The 13,760-nt window shown below is 63.2% G+C and overlaps 1 protein-coding gene across 3 annotated transcripts in view; it reads left to right on the top strand.

Annotated features, from left to right (window-relative positions):
• The first annotated feature begins 5,413 nt into the window (after positions 1-5,413).
• Tmem255b (transmembrane protein 255B) overlaps positions 5,414-13,760 on the top strand; it is a 53,640-nt gene continuing 45,293 nt past the window's right edge. For 2 of the 3 annotated variants that reach the window (XM_046454939.2, XM_046454937.2), the window contains exons 1-3: positions 5,417-5,592; positions 12,420-12,562; positions 13,631-13,693. In XM_046454939.2, the coding sequence (XP_046310895.1) occupies positions 5,544-5,592; positions 12,420-12,562; positions 13,631-13,693 (255 nt within the window). In that variant the 5' untranslated portion in view covers positions 5,417-5,543. Of the gene's footprint in view, positions 5,593-12,419; positions 12,563-13,630; positions 13,694-13,760 lie in introns of all 3 variants that reach the window. The other variant, XM_046454940.2, reaches the window with a different exon arrangement.

The raw sequence follows: 13,760 nt of genomic DNA, 5'->3' as shown, positions 1-13,760 counted from the left end.
ACCTGGGGAGGCCGGGGAGGAGGACTGTGGGTTGGAGACCAGCTTGGGCAAGTCAGCAAGACCCATCTTAAAGATGTCCCTTGAGCCATCCAGTGAAGTCCCTTAGCCCCCAACCCTTAGGCCTATCTGCCACATGTGCGGGTTGCAGGGGTGGCTGGTCATGGAGCCACGTCCCACACCCCATCCATCACCTCCAGAGAGGACTCACGGGCTCTTGCCAGGGCTTCCCAACAGCCCCCAGGTGACAGATGCCAGGCTGGCGGAGGGAGAGAGGGAGGAGTGGGGTGGGCACTTGGGACCGTGCCTGTTCTCTCTGCTAGCCTTCCCTGCAGACTGCTCGTGGGATGGTGGGCTCCCCGCTGTACTGGGACTGCTGCGGTCTCTCCGCTCTTGTGTTTTAGGGGAAGCCTGCACAATCCATCTTCCCAGTGACCCTAGTATCTTGCACACAGAATCTCAGGAGAGACTTTTTGACTGAAGGAAAGTCTAGATCCAGGTGAATATCCACTTTCCCTCCTGGAGGGGCAGTGCCTCGAGAGTCAGACCCACCTGGCTCGTTTCCTACTTGGTCAGCTGCTTGGCCTGGGAAAGGCACTTAGTCCTGGGCACCTCTGGGCACCAGGCGAGCAGGACCGTGGAACAGGTGCACGCAGTGTGCAGCCCGTGGAGGCACTCGGTCAGGGCAGGTCCCATCTCTGGAGCCCGTGGTGCCTGGTGCCTTCTGAGGCCAGGGTTGAGCGCAGCCCATGTCTGGGTGTGAGGAACAGGCAGGAGTCGGGTGTCGGCCCCTTGCTCTGTGTTCATGGGAAGGCTGTCAGGGGGAGCCTGAGGTGCGCTGGAAAGAGGGCACGAGGAACGAGAGCCAGAGCCCACCCAACCCCTCTATTTACTAAGAAAAAGACATCCAATAGAATACTCCACCCCAGCAAGGGCAGGGATAGTGTTTCCAGAAACGGGGGTTGGGGGCAGCCCAATCCCACTGGGTGACGCCCAAGACCCGAGCTGAGGCACTTCCTTGCCCAGTGAAGGAAAGGCCCACTGGCCTCCCGCAGCGGGCGATGCCACGTCGATGCCCTCATCACTCAAGGCTGAGGGGCGTGCCTGGCTCATGTGCAGGTGCATGCCCATCCCTTTAGCCATTTACCCAGGCTGTGCACAGACCACCGCAGCACAGATGGCCTCATCTCATCAGTGCCTTTTGGGAGAGCTGAATCCAGTCACACAGTTAAAACACCCAGATCCCAGACTGCAGCTCCCCGAGGAGCGGGCTGGCGGCAGGCCGGAGTTGGCTGAGGCCACTGCCCGTCGGCCTGGGGCTCTGGCCGGGCGTGGGAGGAGGCTCTCGGAGCATCTGCCTGCAACCTCTGGTTCCTGCCACACCAGCTCCCAATGGACACGAGCTGACAGACAACTTCTGGCTCCTCAGACTGGGAACTGGGCTGGCATCTTCTCAAAACAAACACGAGAGCCTGTCCCTCCCAGGAAGACTACGGCAGCACTGACCCAAGGGCGGCACGGCCGGTCTCAGGTGGCAGTGGGGATTTGGGAAAGCTTGTTCGATACTGTGAGCTTCATAGCTGCCAGTAATCCTTTAAGTGGCCAGTGCCTGATACCTCACAGTCGTGCGTGGGAACAGCACCATCCCAGGAGCAGGAGGGTCTGGCGGGTGTCCACACACAGAAGAAAAGTTACTGGGGCTCTCAGAGTCCACCGCCATCGACTTGGAAAGCTGTGGCTGTCTCGTTTGGGTGTCCAGAAGATGTGGGTTAGGGCTCTTCAGAGAGACAGGACAAATAGGATTAGAGCAGAGACATGATCAGGCGGCAGGCGGGAGGGGATTTGCCAGGGGCCTCACCATCTGCTGCCTGCAGCCAGAGGCCCAGGGAGGCATGTCGTGGGGCAGGTCCCAGGCTCAGAACCAAGGCACCGGGGGATGATTCACAGGCTGAGGTCTCAGGCCTGGCGACTCTGGGTGCTGTCAAAGGCTCGGAGTCCAGGACCCAGCCTCGGGGATGAAGCCGCCCCAGCTCCGGGAGGGTGGGCAGCTTCTGCCCTGCCTGGTTCTGCCCAGGCCCAGTCTGTCCTGTGGGTTGACACACAGAGGCTCACCCGCATGCACGCCACGCCGTCGGGCTCTCAGTACTGCCCACGTCCCCCTGGTACCGTCCAGCCACACCACCCACACAGAGGTGGGCCTTCTCTCCCCCTCTTGTGCCAGTCTCCTCAGGAAACCCTCCCAGACAGGCCAGAGTAAGGTGCCAGAGCTGTCTAGGCGCCCCCAGTCCAACTGACTCTGAAAGCAGCCATGGCAGACACCAGTACAGCAGGCCGTCAGCCTTCCCCGGCCCAGCCCCGGGGTTGTGAGAGGCCACATCACTCCGTGCTTCCACCGGACCGCGCCTCGAGAGGAACAGACACCCGCTCACCAGCGTCCAGCTGGCCCTGCTAAGGCCGAGCGCTCCTGGCAGGGAGAGTGAGAAGACAGGTCCTGGCAGAACACCCAGTCAGAGCTCGGCAGCAGGGAGGACACGGACGCAGCAGCTGCGCTTGCGGACATCGGTCAACACGCCCAGGGAAAGGTGGCCGGGTGCAGGGTCATCCATAGGAAATGCTAGAACTTGCAGAACAGCCCGAAAGCGGGTCCTGGGAGCCGGGGACAGGTCTGCAGAGGAGGCCCAGGAGGGGACACAGTGCACCACCCGATGGCACACCTCCAACCTGTGACACTTCCACGGCAGAACTGTGCGGACCTGGTGTGCCAGGCCGGCCCCCAGAGATCTAAGACGACCTTGGGAAGCCTGATGTCAGAGCACCTGCTACACCCAGGTGTGGCGTCCCGGGGGCAGGATCCCGGAGGGGCTCACTCCTGACCCCTGAGTGGAAGTGACGTCCCGGTCTTCCCAGGAGCCCACAGTCCAGGGCCGCTTGCTCTAACCTGGCTGCCAACGGGGCCAGGAGACCATCAGCGGTGCCTGCCTGCCCCACCCCAGGCCCGTGGTCCGCGCCCAGCAGGCGGGGGTGGGGCTGGACACGGTCACTCTTGCAGAGGGGCTGGCACACACGCGCCACGCCGTCAGGCTCACAGTACTGCCCACGTCCCCCTGGTACCGTCCAGCCACACCACCCCACGGCCTCCCCGTCCGAGCGAGTGCCCGTGCTCTTCCGTTCCGTGGACCTCCTGGGTCCCCGTGGCACTCACAGGGTGGGACCAGAAGGCGTGTTTCTGAGGCCCGTGTCGCAGGGAAGCACTGTCCTCCGTCCTAAGTTTGCTGTTGGCTGGGAGTGGACACTGCTGTCGGCTCCGAAGTCACCCTACTCTGGTGGGGGGGTGGGGTCCTCTCGTCGTGAAGGGCCATTCCTGTGTCTATGGAGACAGCTCTGCAGCGTCAGCCTTCGTTCTGTTGTGGAGGTCAGTCACATGGGCCAGGCCTGGTGGCCATTTCTGGACACCTGTTCCCTGAGGGCAGAATTCCTTCACGTATGCCCACTCTGGCTGGCTAGCGTGTGCCCTGTGCCCTTGGCGTTGCACCCTTGCACGTCAGTGAGGGTCCCCTCCGGGTGCTGCGCTGTCACCCTGGTCCCCTGTGGCCTCAGCAGGCCTCACTGCCTTTGGCTCCCCTCCTGGTCAGGCCACCTCCCTGCCCTGGGACCGGGACCTTGGAAACCGGTCTCTGGGCCCTTGTGCTGCCCTCTGTCAGGCCCCAGGCCCACCCAGGAGGGCTCGGGCCTTGCAGCTCCTGGCTCGGCCTCTGGCCTCCCTGGGCTCCCGTCCCAGCCTCATCCTCCTTGGGCCCCTGCATGGGTGGCTTGTGGCCATGGGCCTTGGAGACTGGGCTCAGGTGTCCCGTCTGAGGAGGCCCACTTGGGCCACCCAGCAGTGCAGGTGTGGCCCTGTTCCACGTCTGGCCCCTGCCCACCGCCGTCCGCCCCAGCATGGCCTTCCAGTCTGCTGCACTCGGGGGTCCCGTTTCCAGAGCACGTCTGAGACTGGGGGGGTGCAGAGCGGGGCGTCTCCACTCGGTCCTGGAGGCCTTCTGGGGGACAGCGTCCCGGGCGTACACGTGGAGAGGGACCAAGGGTGAGACAGCAGGCAGGACCGGAGGCTGGCCTTGCTTCCCAGCAGTCCCACTCCAGAGGCCCCTTCCGAGGTCGGCCCCCAAGGCCCCACCACCGGGGCTGAGACCCTTGCAAGGGCCACCACCTCCCCACAGGCAGCGCACAGGGCCAGGCTTCCCGCGAGGAGCCCTAGTGACCACAGCCTGCTGAGGGTGGTCACTCCTGTTACCCTGTTACTGCTCATCTCCATGTGGGAATCCGCTCTCCCTCCACTCTTCCAAGTGGGCTCTCCCACACAGGGTGGCCTGGCTGCTGCTTGGCAATCGGTGGTAGCACTGTGCTGTCCACTGCACACGGCTCTGGGTGTCCTCTGCCCCTGACCACAGGTGCTTTAAACTGTAGCCACCCCGGGTTGTAAGTGTGAACCAGGGTGTCCCCCTGCTGCTGTGTCCCCGTGCTCACCCCTCCTGGTATTGTCCGTGCAGGTGGTGTCCAGTGTCCACTGACCAGTGCTTGGTGTGCATCTCCGTGTGGGTGTGCAAGCTGGCCACCTTCGCAGTGGCCTGTGGGGACAGCAGGGCATGATCAACATCACCCGGCTTCCAGGTTCCTGCTCAAGGGCCCAGGTGGACTCAGGACCCCTCTGCTGTTCCAGGGCAGCAGGGCTAGAGCCTGGGCCTCCTGTGTGTCCTCAGGGAGGGCTGAGGGCCTGCAGTCCCCTTCCCGGGTGTTGTCTCCCAGGTGGCTGTGCCAGGTGCGTCCCCAGCCGTGGGAGCTCCCACACCTTCGTGCTGGTGACTCGGGACCCCAGCTTTGTGGCAGCAGCAGCAGGAGAGAGAAGCGACTGCCGGGCAGTCTCCAGGGCCGTTCCTGATTACGGGGGGCATCTTCTCAGGGGGCTGGGGCTGCCTAGGGCCTCGGCTGCCAGACAAGTGCTCCACCAGGGACCAGGCCTGAGCCCTCACAGACAAGTGGCCTCTGTGCAGGCCCCTGTCCAGTAAGCCCTCCCTCGAGCCCCCCTTCTTTCCCACAGCTCCAGGGCAATGGCCAGGAGACGGGGTGTGGGGGTCAGTGGCTGTGAACCCCGGCGTCCAACACAGTCCTGTGCAAGCAGAGGACTGTGCTGCTGCCCAAGGCCCTGTGTCGGGGGTGCAGGCCAGGAGCGAGCACCCCCGTGGTGTGCTCCTGAGGGGCTCTGCGCCCCACCCGCACCCTGGGCAGTGCACACTCCCCCTGGCCAATGACCAGCACAGGCTGGAGGAGAGTGGCGGTGGGACAGACGGGCGGGGCGGGCGGGCAGAGAAGGGCGGAGGGATGCAGAGGGAGGGGAGGGAAGAGGGAGGGAGAGAGGCGGGGCGAGAGGAGACTGGGCCTGACGGGGCAGTGCTGCCGGCTGTTCCTGCCCACTGTGGCCACCATCTGCTGGGCTGCTGCCCAGGGTGAGCGCAGGAGCAGCCCCTAGGGCATTGCCTCTGTGCGCCCCCAGGATGCCGTCCGCACCAGTGCCCGGGCCTCTGGCTCTGCTGGACACCACAGGTGAGCGGGTGGTGGGGGAGTCTCCTGTGAGTCTTGAGGGGTGGGCAGCGAATGTGGGGCCAGAGGGCTGGGTCTGCAGGTCGCACCAGGCCAGTAGAACAAGGCAAAGACGCTGGACCCAGGGGCCTGTGCCACCTGCCTCCTCGGAGTTTGTCTTGGGGCACCTGGCACTGGCCAGGCTGCTCAGCCCTACCCCTCCCTCCCTCTGCCAACCCTCCTTCCTTCCTTCACCTTTCTCTCTCCCTCCCTCTCTCCCTTGCTCTCTGCCACCTGGGAGAGCAGGTCACATGTCAGCCCTTTTTATTTTCTATTTAGAGACAGGGTCTGGCTGTTACCTAGAGCCTTGCTAAGTTGCTGAGGCTGGCCTTGAACTCATGATCCTCCTGCCTCAGCCTCCTGAGCCTGGATGACAGGCGTGGACCACCGCGCCTGGCTTCTCAGGCCTGGGCCCCTCCATCTCCTAGCCCCGCCCTCCGTCCCTCCCTCTCCTCTCTCCCCTGGGCCTTCCCTTCTGTCTCCTCTGACTCTGTCTTCCTGTCTCGCTTCCCCCTACTCTGTTACTGTGAAGAGCACCCACCCGCTGCCCCTCTGTTCCTGGGTCCAGTGTGGCTGGGAAATGCTCCTGTTGAGGAAGCAGCCAGTTTCCTGCTGCTTGACGGTGGCCAGGAATGCAGTGTCAGGAGGCGCTTGGTCGGGGCACGCCCTCCCAGCCACTGCTCCACTTCAATTCACGGAACCTCGGATCATCCTTGGATTTCCGAATCAGGCGGGGGGGCAGCTGTGGAACGGGGCTGGACAGGGAAAACAGGAAACCTGGTGCAGTGGCTCCCAGGGGCTCTGCCAGAGGTGGCCAGGGCTGTCCTGCAGGGTGCTCTTGCAGGACAGAGGACAGGGCATGCTCTGGGAAGAGAAGGCTGTGCTGGAGGCAGGGTGGGGGGGTGCAGTGTCAGGGGCTCCACCCGCTTCAGAAGCCGACCAGCAAGAAGGGCGACCAGCAAGAAGGGCGGCTGCTGAGCCTCCGTGGTGCTTGGTCTTACATCTCTCTCTGTTTTCTCATTTAAAATGTCTTTACTACAATGAGAATGAAAAAGCGCAGGAAGTATGTTCACAGGAGAAACAGTGGAGAAAATATATGCAAATGATAAAACGGCAAGGAACTGGCCTTTCCAAAGTGACAGGTCTCCACCGGTGACCACACCTCGGACAGTGGGCAGCGCAGCCCTCACAGGTGCTCCTGATTCCTTTGTGCAACGTCACGTCATCATTCCTTCGTTTTTGCCTGCACACGGTTCCAACTGCTCTTCAGACCTGGGTCTTTAGTCCCGCTTTCTTATTCTGCGGTCCTTTCAGTTTTACAGGGTGTGAGGGTTCCTTGTGAGTGCCTGGGAACCCGCACTGCCCAGTCTGTCTCAGTGCTCTCCCCTCCCCTCCCTCCCTCCCTCCCCCCCTTCCCTCTTTCCTCCTCCCCCTCCCCTCCCTCCCCCTCTCCCTCCCTCCCTCCCTCCCCCCTCCTCCTCCCCCTCCCTCCCTACCTCCCCCTCACCTTCCCTCCCCTCCCCCTCCTTCCCTCCCTCCTCTCCCCTCCCCTCCCTCCCCCTCTCCCTCCCTCCCCCCTCCTCCTCCCCCTCCCTCCCTACCTCCCCCTCCCCTTCCCTCCCCTCCCCCCTCTTCCCTCCCTCCTCTCCCCTCCCCTCCCTCCCCCTCTCCCTCCCTCCCCCTCCTCCTCCCCCTCCCTCCCTCCCTACCTCCCCCTCCCCTTCCCTCCCCTCCCCCTCCCCCTCCCTCCTCTCCTCTCCTCCCTCTCCCTCCCCTCCCCTCCCTCCCTCCCCCTCCTCCTCCCCCTCCCTCCCTCCCTACCTCCCCCTCCCCTTCCCTCCCCTCCCCCCTCTTCCCTCCCTCCTCTCCCCTCCTCCCCCTCCCTCCTCTCCCCTCCCCTCCCCCTCCCCCTCCCTCCTCTCCCCTCCTCCCTCCCCCTCTCCCTCCCTCCCTCCCTCCCCTCCTCCTCCTCCTCCCCCTCCCTCCCTACCTCCCCCTCCCCTTCCCTCCCCTCCCCCCTCTTCCCTCCCTCCTCTCCCCTCCTCCCTCTCCCTCCCCTCCCCCTCCCTCCCCCTCCCTCCTCTCCCCTCCTCCCTCCCCCTCTCCCTCCCTCCCTCTCCCCCCTCCTCCTCCTCCCCTCCCTCCCTCCCTCCCCTCCCCCCCTCCCCCTCCCTCCCCCTCCCTCCTATCCCCTCCCCTCCCCCTCTCCCTCCCTCCCTCCCTCCCCCCTCCTCCTCCTCCTCCCCTCCCTCCCTCCCTCCCCCTCCCCCTCCCTCCCCCTCCCCCCCCCCCCCCCCCCCTCCTCCCTCCCCCTCCCCCTCCCTCCCTCCCTCCCCCCTCCCCCTCCCTCCCTACCTCCCCCACTGATCTCCGCTATTCACTTGTTGCTCTCTAAATCTGTGCCTCCTGGGTGGGTGTAGGTGCTGAGGTCCAGGCATCCAGGCAGGAAGGTGAGGGCAGTCTCCCTCCTGTGCCCTTCAGCCCCTCCTTCCTACCCTGCTGCTCTCTCCTGTTTTCCTGGGTGCCACTCCCACCCAAGCACACCCTCCCTTTTCTTTGGTCCCTTATTTTGCTCTGCACGTATCAGACATCTGCCCTTGCTTCTCTCGGCATGACGCCCTCCCGTTCCCTCCGTCTTCCAGCGGGTGCCAGGGCCTCTCTCTGTGCCTGAGTAAACCCCTGTGGTACACATACCACGTTCTCCTCTCTTCTTCCGTGGACGGGCACCTGGGCTGGTTCCATAGCTTGGCGCCTGTGGATTGTGTGCTGTAGATGTCGATGTGGCTTGTCCCTGTGGCACGCTGCCTTAGGTCTTACCGTACCCACCAAGAGTGGACAGCGGGGTCACGCGGTGGTTCCTTTACTAGGTTTTTGAACCTCAAAACGAAGGTGAAGAGCGGATGAAGCAGGCTCCGGCCCCCGGGCCAGGGAGGACCGGTGGTAGGGGAGAAGCAGTCTTGATGTCATGTTTTGGGGAAGCTTCTTTTTAAAATCCGGGCCGGTTGGTGTGTTTCAGAGACCTGAGGATCTGCTTCCTTCTGCAGGCTCCACGCACACTCCCGATCTCTGGGCCACACCGCATCTCCCAGGGCAGCCAGGAGGCCCAGGGCAGTGCTCTGGGCTGTGGCAGCCTCTGGGCACCATGTGGAAGTGAGGGCCTTGGTAAGGGTGCCCCGGCCCACTCCCACCTGCAGGAGGCTGTGCTGTTTGCCACCGTGGCCAGAGGTGGCCAGGCAGGCCTCCCTCCGTCCCCACAGCCTGAGCTCCACAGACCAGGCTTCACTAAGCCCATCTCAGCGCCCAGGCTGCTGGGGAAGTCGGGGACAGTGACAGTTGGAATCTGCCCCCTGCTCAAGGCCTGGCTGTGGCCACCCCACTGCCCCTGGCCATTTGGGGCCTTCCCTGGAGGCCTCCAGCTGCCTCTTCACAAAGGCACCTTTCCCAGATCCTCCTTCCCTGGCCGCTCAGTTTCCCTGGAGCAGAAACACTTCCCCAGGCCCCGGCGCTGCTGCCCACGTGCAGGCAGCCTTGGCACCCCGGGGCCCAGGCAGCCAGGGCTGCAGTGCTCATGGCCACGGGCGGCCTGCAAATGGGTGTGCTCAGTCTGCAGAGGGAGCGAGGAGGGAGTGACCAGGGAGCACGGCAGTGTGCCTGCAGGTGACATCAGGAAGGCCGGAATGGTACTGCAGTGGTGCCAGGGTGTCGCGAGGGGGCGAAACTGTGGCGCATGCAGTCGAGGGGAGAAATAAAGAATGTCCTCGCGCTACTGCCCCTGTCAATGCTTTATTCACTCAGATTACTCAATACAGTTTCACTTTATAGGTTCTTAATAAGAAAACGACGATCCTTAATGCTAGGCACTGCCATGGACATGCTCAGTTCACAGCAAAAAGTTCTAGATTGATTCTAAGCACTGCAAACACACTTGATCATGACAGGCTCAGGGCAGACATTCCCTCTGCGTGCCAAGTTCAAAAGTCTTCAGCCTCAGGCTCTAAGTCCAGCAGATGCTCACCTACTCAGACCCCGGTGACCAGGTCCCGAACCAGGGCAGGATTTTCCGGGCGTGGAGTGGACGACCGACCGGTTGAGGAGAGGGTCATAGGGAGAAGTTGCGGCTCTCACCAGGGTCCAGACCAGGCGGTAGAGTCTGAGAGCAGTGAGGATGGCACAGAGGCTCAGGAACGATGACAGTGGTGGGACGTCAGGGCCTCCTCATCAGGCCTCCAGCTCGAGTGCCCCCTTGTTTCGGGTGGCTGAATCCCTGTTCTTCAGCTCTATTATTTATTCTAAATTCGGGGGCTTTTGACCCCCCTTTCAATCCTTATCAGCTACCACTGGATTTCTCAGTGACGTCATTTACCCTGGGGTCAGAAAGTCTGGTCTGGTGGTCTCCCCCGATCTTCTTGCCTTTCCCTCTTATCAGGGAGGACAGCCTGCCAGGGGCTTCCCTCTCCTTACCAGGGTCAGGGGAAGTGACTTGTCTGAGGCCGTCCTGGAGGGCTCTGTGGCGTGCCTGGTGAGACTGCAGGCGAAACTGGAGTTTTAAAATGGAGCTGCCTAGGCTCAGGCCTAGGGCCAGCCTCACACAGGGCAGTGCCCGGGAGGGGCATCCTTCAGGTGCAGACCTTCCAGAGCGCCAGGCATCCACCCACACGGCTTCAGGGCCATCAGGGCTGGTGGTCTGTGGCCTTCAGGGCTGGTGGTCAGTGACTGGTGGTGCTTCTGGTGTGAGGCTGCCCTCCCGCCTGTGCATGTAGGGTACAGAGCGCCTTGGAGAGAGCCCTAGACTGCTCTCCTCCCTTCCGTACCAGTGACCTGGACCAGACAGTGGTGGGTCAGTGTGGCCCCCTCTCTGCACCTCGGCCTCCTCACTGTGAGCTGCGGCAGGGACCCCTGCGTTGGGAGCCTGTGCTGCATGAAGAGTGGATGGAGCAGCTCCAGCCCCCAGGCCAGGGAGGATGGGTGGTTGGGGGAGAAGCAGGCATGTGCCTGTCTTGCTTTCCTGAGTTGTGCAGCTGTTAGGATTTGATTCGGCTACAAGTATCTGGCACCCACACAGAGGTTTACAGTCCAGGGATTTCCACCTGGTGGAAGTCTGGAGGCAGCCACTCTAGGCTGTCCTGCCCTGAGTGGCTTCCATCCTCAAGTCCCTCATGGTCCAACATGGCTGCAGGGCTCTGCCCTCATATTTGTATCCCAGGAAGCAGTCCCAGTGGAGGGAGAGTCTGAGGAACAGCCCTCAGGATCCTCCTGGAGGTACCCTGAATCCCCTGGCTGAGCTGCTGCCCGTGCAGAAGTGTCTCTGCCTGTGCTGCCTGTCAGGCCAGCAGCCAACAGGGCAGGCTGGAGCCAGGCAGCCTCAGCCACTTTCATTGCCGGCCTTGTGGGCAACCTTTCTCTCGGTGACCCTGAGCTTCTCACCCGAGGGGCAGCCCAGATGCTCCCAGCCTCAGGCGCCATGTGACAGTGGCCCAGAGGGCCTGTGGGCAGGTGTGTGGTCCCGAGTGCAGCTCCTGATCGATCCGGCCCAGGCCCAGGGCCAAGCTTCCCGTAGGTGAGGCACTGAGCTAGCTGCCCACGGGGCAGGAGGCTCTTCCTGCATGGCCAGTGCTCAGGCAGCCTGGCGCGCAGTAGGTGCTCAGTGAAGGGCTGGGTGTGGTTGCTGCTCTGTGGGCCACAGGACAAACGTCCTCAGGGCGGCAGGCAAGGAGCCCAGGACACCAACCCCACTGTTGCTGGAGCCAGCCACACTGGGCCCACTGTGTGCCACGCAGCCAGGGCAGGGAGCGGTCCTGCCTGGACAGCATCCGTGGGCACACTGTGGCCTGTCCAGGCAGCAGGAGCCCAGAGGACCTCACACCAGGGCCCGAGGAGGGAGGGCGGGTGGGAATCAGGTTCCCATGATACCGCCGTCCCCGTGGGTCCTGCTCCCCAGTGTGGAAGGAGAACACTAGAGGCCCCTGAGGCTGCCCATGAAGCAGGGCTTACTTGAGAGGGGTCTAGGTGACTCTCCTGGGAGGGGAGGGGCCACAGCTGGTGTCCTGGTGTCCCCAGGAGCGAGGTGTCCTGCCTGCTCACATGTCCCGGGCTTCCTTTGCTCTGCTGCCCTCTCCCCTCCTCTCTCTCCCTCCTGTTACGTGACCAGGCCAGGAGTGCCCAGGGATGCTCGGTGGGAGGCCCAAAGGTGGGAACCAGGTGGGCTGAGGGGAAGGGCAGGGTGGAGCAGCCCTGGACACCTTAACTAAAGGCCTTATAGCTCCCTGTAGGGAGGGGCAGCTCCTGGGACAGGTGACCTCGGCCACAGGTTGGAGCTGGGGCAGGTTCTGGATCAGGGTGGAGGAAGGGCTCTGAGGGAGTTCACATTCAGTCCCTCAGGGGACAGTCTCCAACTTCCAGACGCACTCAGAACTGGCCTCCCTGGCCCGACTCACTCGATTTACCCATCTGTCCTGATGCCTGTCTAATTCTGGCTTCACCAGGACAGGAACTCACTGCGGTACAGCAGGGGTAGAGAGGGGGCAGTGCCAAGGGTCTGGGCTCGGGAGGCCTGGGGACAGTCAGGGCCTGGCCTGTTGTTGGCGATTCCCTGTGGGGGCCAAGGTGCTCCCTGCTCCCGCTGGGAGAAAGGCGAAGGAGGTGAGGGTGGGCATGTCTGGGAGGTGGTCCAGGGCTGGAGCCTGGGTGGAGGGCCCTGAGGAGGGTGCCCCAGGCCCAGGTCCCTGCCTGGGTGGTGGAATTGAGGTGTGCCTGCCGCTTGCCCTCACCAGCCTCTCTGGTCCTCTGCACAGAAGGGTTTGCCAGAAGGAAGAGGACCTCCCTGTGGTTTGTGGGGTCTCTGCTCCTGGTGTCTGCCCTCATACTGACCATCGGTCTTGCTGCCACCACCAGGACGGAGAACGTGACCGTGGGAGGCTACTACCCAGGCATCATCGTGAGTCCTGGGTCCGTGGGGAGGCAGAGGGCAGGTCTTGGTGTGTCCATGGGGGGCGACCGTCCACACCAGCTCCACAGACAGCTGGAGAGCCTACTGGTACTCTTGCTGGGCGGGATGACCCCCAGTGACCTCCATGCCCTACTCTGAGACAAAGACCAGTCATGGTTGCTGGTCAGAAGACCTTAAGACAGAGTGCTGTCCTGCACCATCCAGGTGGCCTGGGGGTGACCGCAGGGTCCTCAGGAGAGGAGGGCAGGTGGCGAATGTGGAGGAGAGCCATAGCCCAGGAGTTGGGAAAGACAGGGGCCTCCCTGGAACCAGGAGGGACCAGCTCTGCACCCCAGGTTTCATCCCACACGACTGGTACCCACCGGCTCCCCTGGGAAGATGGGCAAGTGCTTTGAAAGCCTCCTGCCAAGAGGCCAGCACACGTCCTGGGCATGAACCAACTCTGTACTGACCAGAAGGATGTTAGCTTCAGTGCAGGCAGGCCCTCTGCTCTGAGGGGCAAGGAGCTGGCTCCCACTGAGCCGCACGTGAGGCCTGCCCCAGGTACGCGGACGCAAGTCAATGCCGTTAACACACCAGCTCCTGAAGGCTCCCCAGGGACAGGTCCCTCTGAGCAGAGACCACAAGGCTCCTGTGGTCAGTCCCGGAGCAGGCAGGGGCGGAAGGCTGTGGAACTGCAAAGCGGGGGAGCCACCCCACGATTAGATGCTGCCGCCTCCTTCCAGCCTCAGGTGCCATGGAGACCAAGGTCTGCAGGGTCAGTGTGCATTTATCCAGTGGCCACAGAAGTGCCAGGTTAGACAGAGGCTGTCCACCCACAGCTGTCAAAGGGGTCCAGAAGAGCCTGCCCCTCTCTCCACATGGTCTGACACTCCCACCTGTGAGCTGTGAGCAACCTGGAGGCTCTGGAGGGTGGAGCACCCCCTGCTCCGCCCAGCTGGGCCCAGGGCCTGGCTGCCCTCTGCCCCGGGTGCAGTGCCAGGGCTCTGGGTGGCACAGCCTGCATGTTGAATGAGGCTGACCTGAGCTTCTCTCTTGCTTTTTCTTGGCTCTCAGCTGGGCTTTGGCTCTTTCCTGGGAATCCTTGGCATCAACCTGGTGGAGAATAGAAGACAGATGGTACGGCATGCCCACTCTTCCTGGAGACTGGAGCAGCTCCGGCCCCGGGGAGGGTCACAGCCAGCTG

Source organism: Marmota monax, unplaced genomic scaffold, assembly GCF_021218885.2.
Source record: "Marmota monax isolate L192 unplaced genomic scaffold, Marmota_monax_Labrador192_F-V1.1 WCK01_AAM20220418_F8-fsc00026, whole genome shotgun sequence".
NCBI lineage: Eukaryota > Metazoa > Chordata > Mammalia > Rodentia > Sciuridae > Marmota > Marmota monax.
Note: the sequence above shows the minus strand (reverse complement) of the source record. Positions and strands in the feature narration are given on the sequence as shown.